The following is a 15500-nucleotide window of genomic DNA, read 5'->3' on the forward strand; positions in this document are numbered from 1 at the left end:
GAGCGTACAAACAGAATTGAGTGACTGGGACAGGAAGTTGGGAAGAGGATGTGGTCCGTCGGCTGCGCTGCCGACTTTGGTGCTGGAAACCAGGGTTCGAGCCTCGGGGTCGCGTCCACATCCTGTGATTCTGGGCAAATCACTTAATCTCCCCGTGCCTGAATGTGTAATGTAATTACGGTGCTACGTAAAGCGCTCCAATACCTTCGGGTTGAGTTTGCGCTATATAAATATGCAACAAGGAAAAAAAAAAGTAAACACTGGAATGCACTGAAAGTATCTAGAAATTCCTGTTTTAAGAATATCCAACTTAATTACACTCACAGAATATACCTGACTCCCAAAAGGCTCAATACCATACATGCAGAAACTCCATCATGCTCCAGATGTACACGTATAGATGCCGGCTTCTTCCACATGGAATGGGAGTGCCCTGTCATTAATAGGTATTGTAAACATGTTCCTGAGGTACTGGAAGAGACAGAATGGCGTGCTGACCTATATTCACCGATATATCGCATGTTAGCCCTTTTCAGTCACATTAACCTAAATAAGGTGGGAAACACATTTTTGGACATTGCGTTGCTGTTGGTGAGAAGAGCCATCGCCATGGCGTTGCGCTCCTCAACAGCGCCACTTCTGAGTCAATGGCATAGAGAAATGTAGATATGGCCTCAGAATGAAAGCCTCGCTCTCCATCACGAGGAAAATAGAGGGCTTGGCAGACCACCCATTGCCCGTGTATAGGTTGAGGTCTTATCCACGTGAAGATATGTGCCGTGGCCCAGGAGTAAGAGTGGCACAGGCTCCCCTCTGACAGTACCGCTTCTGCTATGGAGCAAACCAGAAGCCCACTCAACACAGAATAGCACCCACTGGGTGAATGCCTGTCAATGAATACAACCCTGTCGAATTAGACCGATACTTAACCCTGGAACTCTTGCCACCACTTTAACTCAATTTCTCTTGAAGGACTTAGCTTCGTGATTTTAGACCCGTGTTTGATTCACAGTTTAGTTTTGTTCCAGGTCTTTTTCCATTGTCCCTCTACCAGATGCATGCTTCTATATAACTGTATATGATTAGAATGGCTGTTAATGGTGTATCCCCATGCATAACTGACTGTAAAAGTATTCCTTCCTCCCTGCATGAGCATTATGTGATCCACAGCACTATGTATTATAAAATATTCATGAGTTTTGATAATGGCTCGAAGTACAGAAAACTCATTTCAGAATGTGCTGCACCGAGTGGTAATGTTTACTCCACCAGATAAAATGCCATACAATAATCAGTTTACCAAGTCCTTAGCATCAGTTTGACAAAATAAGATTTAAGTATACAAAAACACTAATGCATGTCATTCCCCCCATCACATTAATTTTATTTTCAAACTGGCACCTTTCCTCCACACATAACCACAGCAATTATAACAAGAAACCACTATTGCTGCCGTGTAAGAGTGGCAATTCGTGTGTACTACGTTACCTTATCACCCTTCACTGCTGGGCCTGGCGATCCAACAGGGCCCGAGGGCCCCTCAGAGCCCTTTTCACCCTGAAAGATAAGAAACATGTGGATTGACTGGATTAAAAGGAGACACACGCTCAAGGGCAGACACACAGTTCTGATATCAACGAGACACACGCACACACACACACGCACACACACACACAGTCACTCATGTTTACTCATGGACGGAACACAGCACGTGTGCATCTGTCTTGTGAAACACCTTCCCTCAGGGCTTACAATGCTATGATGCACATGAGATTTAAAATCTGTACGACCACATGTCTCATGAGATGTGGGAAAAAAAGTTATTTTAGTCACTAAGGATTCCAACGTTATACTTATAACTGACATTGTTGTCCACAGAGCACTGTAGACAGCAAACAATCTCCCCAGTCCATTAATCCCCAGTACATTTCCAGAGATTAGTACGAGGCAGGGCCAAGTCACAACACGAGTTGTAAATTACGACACACATGTTTACAGCCAGTGCTTTAAATGGGGGCAAAATAGTGCAGGCACTCATTTAAATGTGGCGAGTGGGCGGGGCTTGGGGGCGGGGCTTAGGGCAAGACATGCCGATACTTATTGACTTCGATACTAACTTGCAGCACATACCAAAACACATGGGAAATGTCTTTCAATGAACAAAGCAGGTTTGTTTACTTATAACAAAAAACACGAAACCCAAACGCGGCGATATTTCAACTTTTGGTTGTTTTGTAAAATGTGCAACATAAATTGTTGCTGTTCTCGAGTGACAAAGAAAGAAACAAGCAGACATGCACCGACAAAACATTCTACACATTTCCGCTAATATAACTTCCAAGAGTGTCTCTATTGTCGTCCCCTTCTCTCGTTTTTCTCAACAATCACAGGCAAGCAAACATAAGCAGTCACTTAACAAAAGAATCGGTACGCTTTAAAGCCATTTGAACCTGGTTACCTCCCATGGCTTTCTTAATTACGCTATCACTGGGCTGCCTCGATGTCTGTGAACACCGAGATGGTATGCAAATGAGCCCACGCTGAATTGTTCAGCTGGGCTCGGCGCAGGTCTATAGAAGTGCCTTAGTAATCAAAAAACAGGCCGCCAGCGTTTCATGAGTACCGGTACTCTTCTCGGCAGTAGAGAAGTGCCGGTACTCCGAGTGATAAATCTAAGAAGTGCCGGTACTCAGTACCGGTGAGTACCGGCCCATTTAAAGCACTGTTTACAGCTACACATGTTTGGAATTTACGAGGAGCTGATCCATGGCCTAACTGTGCCTAAACTGCCCTTTTGTAAATTAAGCAATATTAATAGAACTAGCAAACATTGCTCACTTATACCTCTGCCCCTAAACTTTTCCCCCCTAATCTTAATACTTCTCTCTTCATTTTCTTCATGAAAGATATGTTTCATGAAATGCTTTTCCTTCCTAAACACAGTATAGATTGGAGAATACTGGTGAACATTCCCACACTTTTTGCATCACTTACACTTGGAGTATTCAGGTGCAGGTTAGATGTAAGCTAGATGTGCAGAAGGTGTGAGAAAACAGTGCACATTTATAATACGACTGCGCCTGCTCCCCTCATTAGATTTGCATTTATAGATCGAGTGGACGTGCCTCAGCGACACCCTCTTCGTAGACATCGGGGGTATACTTATGTACAGATAAGATAAACAAAGATGGAAGGTGCACCAGTCAGGAGAAGTCCAAAACAAATCGGTATCTTTAGTTATATCCTTTATTTTCTTACAGATACTCAGCCAACGCGTTTCGTTCCACACTGGAACTTCTTCAATGTATGTACAGATAACTGAGAATAGCACAAGCAAGTCATTCACACTCACAAGTGAATGTTTAACCGGGCTTTATGCATGCTACAAATAAAGGCATTTCTCTGCGAAATATTGTTAATCAGATCTAGAAACGGCATTTCCTAAAATGCACCTTTTTATTTTATTGTGTGAAATGCACCTAGCTGTTTTCATAGGTATACCACAAAGATATGTAGGACTTTGTAACTCTTCGTTATGGAAAAAAAGGCAATTAAAAATCTGGTTCTGTATAATTCTGGAAAAAATATATTTAAGAATACTGTTGAATGCTGAATCCATCTCGAAAAGTGACCTTCATGTCAAGGAAAATCACTGCTGTCCTTTTTCCAGGATCTATGTACGTATGCATGTGCATTTATAGAGCATGCACCTAGCTACAAGTAATTACGCTGAGCTTTGTTTCCTTTTAACAGGGGAACCCTCTGCCCTCCTTCTCCACTCCCTGTTCATCCTCTGTCTGGTCTGTGAGAGGGAACCGACAAGGTCCATGCCCGTGCAATATTTACTCTCCTCCTCTAGTCATCCTTCTTCTGAAACCTAAGTCGGTCCCTCTCACCTTCTTCGTCAAATAGGTTTACGTTGGTCCTTTAGCTTAGACTACACCCTTGTTTCATATTCTGCTTGGACTGACATCTCTCTACCCCAACTAACCCCGAGTGCTTCTATTCTTCCTATGTCCTAGAATGTCGATTCCTACCAATATCACGGTACCTCTACCCTGCCTGTACTCTAGAACCTTTACAGCACTTATACACTAGTAAACCTACCTTACGCTATCTAGTAATAACTATATCACTATGTATTTCTTGATAACTCTACCCTTCCTATACCCTTGTGCATCGATCCGTACCTATTCCTACCTATATTCTAGCTTCTCTACTCTTTCAATCTTGCTTCTCTTCCCTATACCTTAATATATATATTTACAGATACCTATTCTCTACTATGTGTTCCCCATTTACAACCTAGCCCATTCACTGCTGCCTATACTCTCTTACCTTTACCCCTACTGATATCCTAGTATACATACGTCCTTCTGATACCCTAGTACCGCTGATACCTGAATCCATCTCCCCATATACAACTATAGCTCTATCCAAGCTGTTAGCCTAAATCCTATGTTTATGTCTATGTAGGGGTATTTATAAAGCTCAGCTGCTACTCCAAGGAGTGTCCTGGCACTGGTTGCCGAAAAAGTGACAGCGGGGGCAAGAAGGAGCTATGGGCTGGAAAAAAGCCAAGTTTTCAGCTTCTTCCGGAACACGGGCGTTGACTTGATGCTTCTAAGGGTCAGAGGCAGTTTGCTTCAAGGGGATGGGCCCAGGAAGGAGAGGGCCTTTCCCCCTGACCGGGCCTTTTTGATACATGGAGTACTGGCAAGGAAAAGATTTGCCGAGAGGAGATTCCTCTGTGGAGCATAGAACGAGATACTGTGTTTCTGATAGCCAGGGCCCATTCCATATATGGCTTTCTGAGTCACAAGCAGTGTCTTGAAAATAATCCTTATCCTCACTGGCACCCAGTGAAGACTCCTGAAAAGGCTTGATACTTGAGCATCCCGGGGGGAGCTCGAAAATAGTTTTGAGCCGCTGCATTCTGGACCAGCTGAAGTCTATCCATCAGGTACTTGGGCATGCCTAAGTAAAGGCCGTTCTCATAGTCAAGACGTAATATGATCAGGGCTTCGATCACTTGTTGTCTGGCCACCAAGGACAATAGGAACAAAAACTTCAGAAGAAGTCGCAAGAGGGCAAAGCAGGTGCCCACTACCGAGTTTACTTGGGTATGGAATAGCAGGTGACTATCAAATTTAAAGGCCAAGTTTTTCACCACCTGACTTTTGATAAGAGGGGGTGGAGCATCCGGTGGCCAGAAGGACTCCAAGGGTGTCTCTGCAACTGAGCCAAAGCAGAGCAGCTCTGACATTCCAGCGTTACATTTAAGTTGGTTCATTGACAGCCACCCAAATACCACTGCGAGGCAAGTACTAATTAACTTGCCTGGGTAGGGCTCGTTCTCCTTCCATGTGAATAGCAGTTGGGTGTCCAGTGGTGCAGCTAGGCCTTAGGCCTTAGGCCACACATGGCGGCCCCTGCATTTGCTGCCCATGGCAGCCTGATCAATCAAAGAGCGGGGGGCAGCTGCCGATTTATGTGGCTGCGACGGCCGAAGGTAAAGCCGGGGGAGGGGGGACGACCACCGCCCCTAAAACTCGTGCCGCCTCCGCCCCCCTTAGCTCCGACGGACGGCGTTGGCGGCGGGTTCTAGCTTGGTGCAGGACCTGTGTTCTTTACTAATTTGTGATTAAGGCAGACGGGAAATAAGGAGAGCACTTGTGATACAGGAGCCCGTTTTCTGGGCCCAAGGTGCCTTGAGGTCTGTATATAAGGGCCCCGGATATAGATTGTTTAGATGAGAGGGAGAACCCTAATATCTCTGCCCCCTTCAATTCCATATAGGGCAACTGGGTCAGGGTATAACAATCCTTAAAGATAATGGAAAGCCCTCCCCCTCTGCCCATATCTCTGTCTTTCCTTACAACTGCTGACCAAATGTCAGGACCCGAGGAATCAGTAAGCCACGTATCAGTTACAAACAATGCGTCAAAACATTAATCACAGAGTAAGTCATGTATGTTATTAGCATGTTTTGGAAGGGAGCAGGCATTACTCAAGCCTGCATTACAAGGGGGATAGCAGCTCAGAATGATGTGAGGAGGATTGCTCACTATAATTAGTGTTAAAATTACAGGATGAACTCTTGTTTCCTAGAGGGCCTAGAGTATATGGGCTAAAAGGTATATATCTAGGAGCAGTTGCCAGATCATGGAGTTCCGTAGAGCTGTAGGAAAGATGGTGTATACCATTAGAGTTGGCTCTGGCATAGTGGCTGGCGCTGGACGCTTCCGGGACACTGATGAGTGCAAATGGGTTTGTGCGTCCCCGCAGCAACCCTGTTTAAGAGCCGGGAAGCTAGAGCGCGCACTCTCAGAATGGCCGCTCTAGCTGTCCCAAGATGAAAAATGTCCGCCGTATATCAGCTTCTCATGTCAGCCGACTAGAGTACCCCAACTGCTACATTCAACTAGGCAGAAGTGGTGCGTGTCTACCCAAAACCCAGGTCAGTGTCAATCCTTTCCATTCTCCATTATATTATTCCTTTCTCTCCTTATCTGTTTTCTTGTGTCCCTTTTTGTACCCTTTATTGTACTGTCTTTTGTTGATATTTTTGTTGAATTTCCTTGAAATCTTCAAGGAAAGGGTTTTTGTTAATTTCGAAATGTACAAATTAAACAGAATGAAATTTCACCAGCTTGCAGTTATTAAGCTATTGTCTTCCTTTTTGTTTTTCTCTGAAATAAACATTTTTTACTCAACACACTAAAGCTAAATCTCACTGATGGCAGAAATGAGAACAACTTATGAATTTCATATTTGAATCGTGAAAAGTATCTATTACGCACTAGGCACAATTAGACCCAAATCTCAACAAATTACATTTTGTGGACTTCATAGAATAGTTCTGATGGCTAAGTTTTTTTTACTTTTTTATTTTCTACCTTTTTGTCATTCTTTTAATCATTTTTAGATGTAACATTGGACTCAGGAATAACGCAACAAAAAGGATTTATGTGATGTGATTACAATAATGAGCAATTACTAAAGTCCTGGAATTGAAAAGGGAAGATTTAAAAAAAAAATTGGGATACATGTTGAGCTCATCCTGCATCCTGGCGCTTATCAATTGGTCCATATTTAGAATGGAACTTCAATTAGGGTGCATTAATTGAACTTTACAATAAAATAGTATTGACAAGTAATCTGGAAATGCTGTATTTTTTCTGTATGTTGGAAAGTAGAAGGTCCGAATGGAAATAAGCAGGCCCACCGACCTATTCTATGTCAATGGCTGACTTTAATTTGAAAAGATTGTCTTTGTATGTGGCCACATTGTATAATGAGGAATAAGCTTTTCTCCTCCAGTTGTTTGACAATAATATCCTTTTCTTTCTATTTCGGTTCTTGATGGGACACTGATGTGAAGGACAATCTCTGCAATATCCAGAGTGCACTCTATGACTTTCATTGGAGATAATAGTTTTACTCCGATGGTAACAAAGGTATAGTAATGGAAAAGCAATTCATAGCTTTACAAAACAATTTTCCAGTATTGGAAAATACTTTCATAATACTGGAAAATATTTGCACAGTATTCAAAATCAGCCAAAATAATAGGCAGAAGGTCAGGGGCATACCATGCAAAGCGTTAAAGTTTCTCTCTTTATCAGACATAACAGAGCTCAAAATTAGGGAGATTACAAGTCTGGTGAAATTCAAGACACTACCCACCACTGTAGAGCAGTACTGAGTAAAGAAGGCAATTAAGTCCTAATACTAGCAATTCTATAATGTGCGGGTAGCTGCTTCAGAGGACCGCAGGGATAAAGAAGAGTGCTCATCAAACCCTGAGCCGGGTCTCTTCATCAGCTTATAGAATTTGTGTTCTCAATGAAAAGCTGCTTGGTGGTACCTGAGAACGAGCGACCTGGAGAGCTGGTTGTGGGCAAAAACTGTTGTTTAACCCAATCCAACGACCAGCAATCTCAGTGCCTTGTGCATATATAACAATTGTTCCACAGGTATTCAAAGAACTCCATCCAGTGTCACACTGACCCCACAAATATTATAAATGCCTATTTTAATAAAATACCATGATTGTTAAATTGTACCTTCTGTCCTTGAATTCCTTCTCCTGGCAAGCCTCTCTCACCTGGCAACCCGTCGGGACCAGGAAGCCCCTAAACAGAATATGTTATCAAAATGTAATGAAAAGAGATTACACTGAATATATATTCTACAAATTTGAACATATAAGATGTGTATGCAGATATAAAATGCTTTTTAGCAAACGTAAGCAGAGATTGCATGCCACCTATTTAAAGTGAAACATCCAATATTTTCCCCAAAATAGTCTAGAAGGTCCTGGTGGTACATGAGATGACAATTAACATGTAATTATCATTTCAAATACTGTAATATCAACACCTTAGCCCAACTCCTGCAATTGCATAGTGAACATATCGTAGTTAAAAACAAAGCAGCAAAGATGGACTTCAATCACGGGTGACCAGAGGTATCCGCTGCTAGCACTGCCTGGTCATTATGCATCCCTGGGACTGCTATTGCCACCCCTGGCCCAGGGGCTATCAAGGCAGAAACAGAAAGTAAAGAGGATTCTTACATCTTTGTTTACTCTTGCTGATGGCCACACTCTGCCTTTCCCTTAGACTACAAAGGTCCTGAAGGTGAAAGTTTGGAACATGTCCTCAACCATGCGATTTCCGGTTGAAAGGTTGAGTAATGTCACTTCCGCTACATTGGCAGTAGATCGAAGAGGCTTCCTGCTGTGATGGGTATTTTTCAGTCACTCACTAGAATAAGTATAGAGCCTGTTGATTTGTTTTAAAATCAAAAAGAACCTTTCATGGGTATATTGAAATAAAATCAAAGTTGTCTATTTCCCCTTCTTTGAAACCTTCTATATTTGATCCTGTTCCTGCTCCTCCAAATACAACCTGTATGATATGTCAGATGATATTTATAAAACAATCTTTGTAATTGATTAAAATGTGTAGAATAATAAATTGTTGATTTTGATAACACCTTGTGTGTTAGTTACAAGTACAACGAATATTAAATAATGCATATGTCTCTGCATCATTAATGTAAATGTAAACACAAGATTTGTTTACTTACAGGTGATCCTGGCTCCCCAATTCCTGTGGGTCCCAGTGGCCCAATTCTTCCTTCTTCACCCTTTTCACCCTAATGAATATAGATATTGCATGTTACACACCAGTAACAGGCCTTCATTCTTTGTACACTTCCCATGATTTACACTTAAAAGAATCAACTGTGGCATGTACACAAGCAGCTCCCAAATACAAAATCATACACAATATTTGATATGGTTCCAAGGTAGCTTGGGCTAGTATTCAATGTACTCACTAGAAAAAGCAAACACAACCATGGTGACATCCCAGTGCCAACTAACATTGGTGAAGAAAACTACGCTTGGACATAGGCAAACGGCAGTCAAAAAACTTTCCAAATTCATCAATATATGTGCAAAACTGTGTGTATAATAAAAAGGTATTTGACAAAATGAGGGGGCAAAACTAGCGTGAGGAGGAGGTCTGCTTTCTCAGCCAATACAAAGGCATAAAACAAAAGAATAAAGTTATAAACTAACACCTGAGGTAGCTCATTATTAAGGAACAGATAGAGAGGCCTTGGAGTAAAACAATTAAAAAAAACATTGATTACCATTAGCAATACAAACGGAGGGGGGGGGCAGACTTTGAAAATGGATTAGACGTCCAAATGAGTCAACTTCACCACGGCCTTTATAAGTGGCTGAAAGGCGAGATCACTGTCATAAATCTCTCAAAGATTACTAACCAACCCCGTGAGAAAGGGAGCAGGGCACCGGCACCCAGGTCAGTCAAAGATCACCACAGAAGATCCTGCGTATCCTCGGACTTGGACTTTGGTCTTACTGTTATTTAGGCAAATACAACTGTTTTATATCTAGAGCTGGACCAACCTCAGGCAACCCCCAGCTCAGTCGGGTCCTTAGAATTTCTGTGCACATCCAGCAGCAACTGGGTGTTATTAGCAAAGAGCTGACACTCCTTAGTCAGCAGGGCCTCTGAAGATAGCGATTGAATAATAACGGGGAATGGTCTGAACCCTGAGGAATGGGAAAGCAGAAGAGAGGAATTGTCTAATTTAACTCAAGACAACACCATGAATACACAGCATCTGGTCTAAATGATACATGTTAATGGTTTCATCCTTGGTGTCAAAGACTGTGGGGATAACCATTTCACATTTCTTTAAGCTATGACTGCTATATTAAAAACTCTCAAATACAAAAACTAAAAGGATCTATTCAACAGGCCACTCTGTCAATCATGTCAATTAACTTCTCTCTCATGTCCATCATCACTATTCCAGTGCCCTTGGAAGGGCAACCCAAAACTGGATATCTGAAAGCAACATATTTGTCTCTAAATAACGCTGAGGTTAATCAGTGACTGCTACTTGCATAGTTTTAGAAATGATGGGCAGCGTAGATATTGATACACAATTCTGAGGATTTTATGAACCCAAGACAGCCTTTTTTTCAATAAAGGCAGTTCCATTTCCTGCTTCAAATTCAGTGGATAAATGCCCTTCTAAAGAGAGTCATTAATAAGCAAAAAACGCATTCACACTGCTAGTCAGGCTGTTTCTATGCTGTACACCAGTGCAGAACCCAGAGGTGGAAGATGAGCGTGCATGTCCAACGACTTTTGAAAGTGAGAGATTACTACTTATTCCGGATTACTGAAATACAAGGGAGCCGTGTGTTTGTTTGGAGTTGTTTAGGATTCCATGGTTGAATGGCATTTTCAGGACTACACCGCCACTGATTAGTTGAAAGTGTGGTGATGATGTGGAGTACTGATGTAGCTAGCAGGGTGGTGTTGTCTTGAACCAGGCCTGCACAAATCACATCCCCTGGAATTTAGGATGGCAGGAAAGAGTGGAGGAAAGTTTCGTTTCAACAACTTGGAAGCTGTATCATTTAAGTTTCAAAGTAATAATATGAGAAAGTAATTGAATATATATTTTAAATTGAGCCTCATAAACACTAGAAAAGTATAGTAATGCCAGACAGAAGGGAGTGAATAAGTGCTAGCTTTCCAGAATGTTTTTATATGTTAAGTTTGAAAGCAGATATCCTTGTTGTGAGATCAATCAATCAATCAGGGTATTGTATAGCGCAGCTACTCACCCGTGAAGGTCTCAAGGCAGTGGGAGGAGGAGGGCTGCTGGTCGGACTGGGTGGAGGATCATTCAAAGAGTAAGGTCTTGAGGTCCTTCCTGAATTGGGTCAGCGACATGGGTTGCCTGAGGTGGATGGGCAGGGTGTTCCAGGTCTTGGCGGCGAGGTAGGAGAACAACCTTCCTCCGGTTCTTGTCTTGTGGATCATGGGGTCGGAGGAAAGGGCGTGTTGGGAGGATTGGAGTTGTCTGGCAGGTAAGTGGAATGTGAGGCAGTGGTTCATTTATGCTGGTCCTTGGTCTTGTAGAGCTTTGTAGGCGTGAGAGGAGCTTGAATGTGATTCTCTTGTTGACTGGGTGCCAGTGGAGTTGTCGAAGGTGTTACATGATGTGGCTGCAGCAGGGGATGTCGCGGACCAGTCTGGCTGCGGTGTTTTGGACGTTCTGTAGTATCTTGAACTGTTTCTGGGTGACACCGGCGCAGAGTGTGTTGCCGTAGTCGGGTCTGCTGGTAATGAGTGTGTGGGTGACCTTCTTTCTGGATTCTGTGGGGATCCATCTGAATGTATTTCGAAGCATGCGGAGCGTGTGGAAGCAGGCTGAGGAATCTGTTGATTTGGTGGTTCATAGTAAGCGATAAGTCAAATGTGATGCTGAGGTTGCGTGCGTGGTCCGTCGGGGTGAGCGGAGATCCCAGAGCGGATGGCCACCAGGAGTCATCCCAAGCTGAAGGATTGGGTCCCAGGATGAATACTTCGGTCTTGTCCGAGTTGAGTTTGAGGCAGATGTCATTCATACAGGTAGCAACGGCCTTCATTCCATTGTGGAAGTTGGTTCTGGCGGTTGTGGATTCGTTGGAGAGGGAGAGGATCAGCTGGGTGTCGTTGGCATAGGCGATGATGTTGAGTCTGTGGCTTCTGTCGATGGCTGCGAGGTGGGCCATGTAAACGTTGAAGAGGGTGGGGCTCAGGGAGGAACCCTGGGGCACTCCACAGCTGATCTCTGTGGGTACTGAGAGGAATTATGGTAGTCTGACTTGCTGGGTCTGGCCAGTGAGGAAGGAGTGGATCCAGTCCAGAGCCTTGTTGTTGATCCCAGAGTTGTGCAGTCTCGTGTTTAGGGTGCCATGGGAGACAGTGTCGAAGGTGGCTTAAAGGTCTAGTAGTATGAGGGCTGCAGTCTCGCCCCGGTAGAGGAGGGAGCGTATGCCCTCTGTGGTGGCCAGGAGTGCAGTCTCCATGCTGTGGTTGCCTCGGAAGCCAGATTGGGAGGTGTCCAGGACGTGATTCACTTCGATGAACTCGATTTGGGCGTTGATGGCCTTCGATGACCTTGGTGAGAAATGGCACGAAAGAGATGGGTTTGAAGTGTTTGAGATCTGTCGGGTCTGATGACAGCTTCTTCAGCAGGGTATTGATCTCGGCGTGTTTCCAGTCATCGGGGAGGGTGGCAGTTTTGATGGAGCAGTTGATAGTGCGGCCAAGCTGGGGGCGATGGTGGCGGCTGCTCTGTGGAAGATGTGGTACGGGCAAGGATCTTGAGCGTGTCCTCTGTTGTGAGCGGGGTCCAGCAGAGCACGGTCTGTTGGGGTGCGGCTTGGTTGTGTGCGATGGTGGTGGGTGTGGTGGCCGGTTCTAGGCTGTCAAAGCTGTTGTAGATCTTCCTGCTCCTGTGGTGGAAGAAGGTGCTGAGTTTATTGCAGAGGTCTTGGGAGGGGGGGAAACATCTGTGGTCTCGCTGTTGGACCTGGCAAACTCCTTGACGATGGCGAAGAGTTCTTTGCTGTTGTGCGCATTGGCGTTGATTCTGTCCTGGAGGGCTGTTTTCTTTATGGTTTTCAGGAGGAGGTGGTGTGTGTGATGGTAGATTTGAAGGTTGCGGGAGTTTCTGGGGTTTTGTTGTTCCTTCATCTCTTCTTGAGTTGTCTGCAGGTGTGTCTGGACTCAAGGCGGGTGGGAGTGAACCAACTGGCCTTCTTGGAGTGTTGCTTGCTTGGTCTTTTCTTGAGGGGTGCCAGAGTGTCGGCGCAGTTGGAGATCCATCAGTGGAGGTTGCGTGCTTAGGTGTTGGCGTCCGTTGGCGCTGGCGCAGTGGTTGTGCTGAGGGAGTTGACAAGAAGTTCTTCGGTGGTCATTTTCCAGCTGCGACGGGGGCGATGATGACGGTGGTGTACTGTTGGCGCGACGAAGGTGAGATGCACGAAGTGATGGTCGGTCCAGGAGAGTTTGGTGGTGTGGCTGTAATAGGCGGAGAATATGGGGTCGAGCGTGTGTCCGGCTGTGTGGGTCGGTGCGGTGACTAGATGCTTAAGTCTGATGTTGGCACGGTTCTCCAGAAGGAGGCGGTGTTCAGGTCAATGGGGTTGGCCATGTGGAAGTTGAGGTCTCCGAGTAGGATGTAGTCAGTGGAAGCATCCACAAGGTTGTGCCAGTGCATTTATTATATGGACCTGAGTACTATGCTAAAATTAAAGGAGAATCAGATTTGCCAAGAGCAAATACCTACAATACTCATGAAAACCATTTTGAATGGAACCTTTTCAAAGCAAAGCAGATTCTTTCACAATTTGCTATGCACATATTTAGCTTCAGACGAAGTATCTACTGCCACTACCTCTATTCTCTTCAATGCCAAGTTATGAAATCTATCCGGTGTGAATATTTACAGCATAGAAATTCTATTCAAATTGAAGACGGTGCAGGTGAGTACTTTTATGACTCTATGAATGCTTATTGTGTATAAAAACACTTATATTACACTGTGTAAGACGATTGGCAGATTGTGCTAAGTGATTCTACTATCATAGAACTCTCATTCAAGGAAATGAAAATACTCACCTAGACAACGGAAATAACAAAACCATTGAACCCAGATATTTATTTACTTTTCAAAGAGAGTGTCCAATACAGATTCCAGGAATTTATTCTAAAGTTGAGAAGTGTTAACAAATTTAAAAGGCTAACATTAAGACATTTTCAAAAAGAACTATTAAGGACACTGTCTGAATTGGGGTTCCATGGGAGTACACATTCAGTTAAGAGGTTTTAAAAAAATCTGTCCATAAATTCAGGACAGAGGAAAAATATCCTTATACCTAATAACTATTGCCCCAAAATTCTATTTAGACAGCTTAAAATAATTAGCTTTATCAATATTTGAAATCCAATTCCCCTCTTGTGCCATTTTTTTCTTCAGTTTTTATCAGGGAAGTGTGGGAACTCTGGATGGTGGCATTTTTGTGGATCTCTGCAGATTCCAAAATCTTCCTTCACAGACTTGGGCTAAAGTTTAAGGTCAGCAGGTCATTCTTGGTAAGATAATTCTGTGGGATCAATGCAAATCACAATACCCTGGACTCTCCTGAGTATCTAGTTTTCAGAAATGTCTAGGTTTAGTAGGTTGCCTTGGGTGGCAGCTGAGCCCAGTCCCAAATACAGAAGCTATGCAAATCGCCATATTGGGTACATTTTCATAGCGAACATTTGAAGTCTCAATGTTGCTTTTTGGGGCCTACTGTATTCTAGGAAATAGGCTGAGTCACCCAGGTGGTGTACCATTTGTATTGTGAGAAGTGAGGGAATACAGAATAGTAGAACATTTGTTATTATCCCTTGAATATCTCTCAATTTTTGGCTTCTAACTAAAAGCCATCATGCAAGAAAGAACACATTTTGTGAAATGCCCTCTAAATCATAATGCTATAGGTAACCCCACATTCAGATTTTTACAAAAAATCATTATTCATAAACTCAAGTATCTTGGGCATATTTTAATAATGCACCAATTTTCTTCATATTTATTTTTAGTTCTTTCGTTTTTATCACATGAATGTCTGGATGGATGTTACACAATGAAATTTAATTATAGGCTGCAGCTCAGTCATGGGGTTTGGGTATTATGTGTTTTTGGACAACCAACAAACTATATATATATATATATAAATATATATGCATATCCCTTCAACCCAAACAATCTGATGGACTAAGGAGTATATCACTTTTGTAAATCGGCCAGTGGGGCAAAGAATCATAGATGGCAATGTTAACACCTGTTTCTAATTTTCCCTAATTATTTTAATTATTGGTTGATTTCAATAATTAGTTTCTTGTGGAAAGTCATGAGTGAGTTACACAAATGACCCCGCCCGTGCTGAATTCGGAAGTTTGTCTAGGTTTCAGAAATGTATAGAGTTGCAGGACCTCCCATGGTTTTAACACCTGTTTCAACCACAAAGGTATAAACATTCTTGAAACTGGGAAGATGGTTATCCCACAGCAGATAAGCTTTTGATGCAATTTTTTGAAAAACTAAATATGCTTTCTTGAACA

General features: G+C 43.2%; 1 protein-coding gene across 1 annotated transcript in view; it reads right to left on the reverse strand.

Moving 5' to 3' along the window:
- COL28A1 (collagen type XXVIII alpha 1 chain) overlaps positions 1-15500 on the reverse strand; it is a 688108-nt gene that overhangs the window by 418562 nt on the left and 254046 nt on the right. Inside the window, exons 13-15 of the mRNA XM_085630877.1 lie at positions 9097-9165; positions 8070-8138; positions 1489-1557 (exon numbers count right to left, since the gene is read on the reverse strand). Coding sequence (XP_085487003.1) covers positions 1489-1557; positions 8070-8138; positions 9097-9165 — 207 coding nt within the window. The remainder of the gene's footprint in view (positions 1-1488; positions 1558-8069; positions 8139-9096; positions 9166-15500) is intronic.

The sequence above is a fragment of the Triturus cristatus genome, chromosome 10 (genome assembly GCF_964204655.1).
Source record: "Triturus cristatus chromosome 10, aTriCri1.1, whole genome shotgun sequence".
Lineage (NCBI taxonomy): Eukaryota > Metazoa > Chordata > Amphibia > Caudata > Salamandridae > Triturus > Triturus cristatus.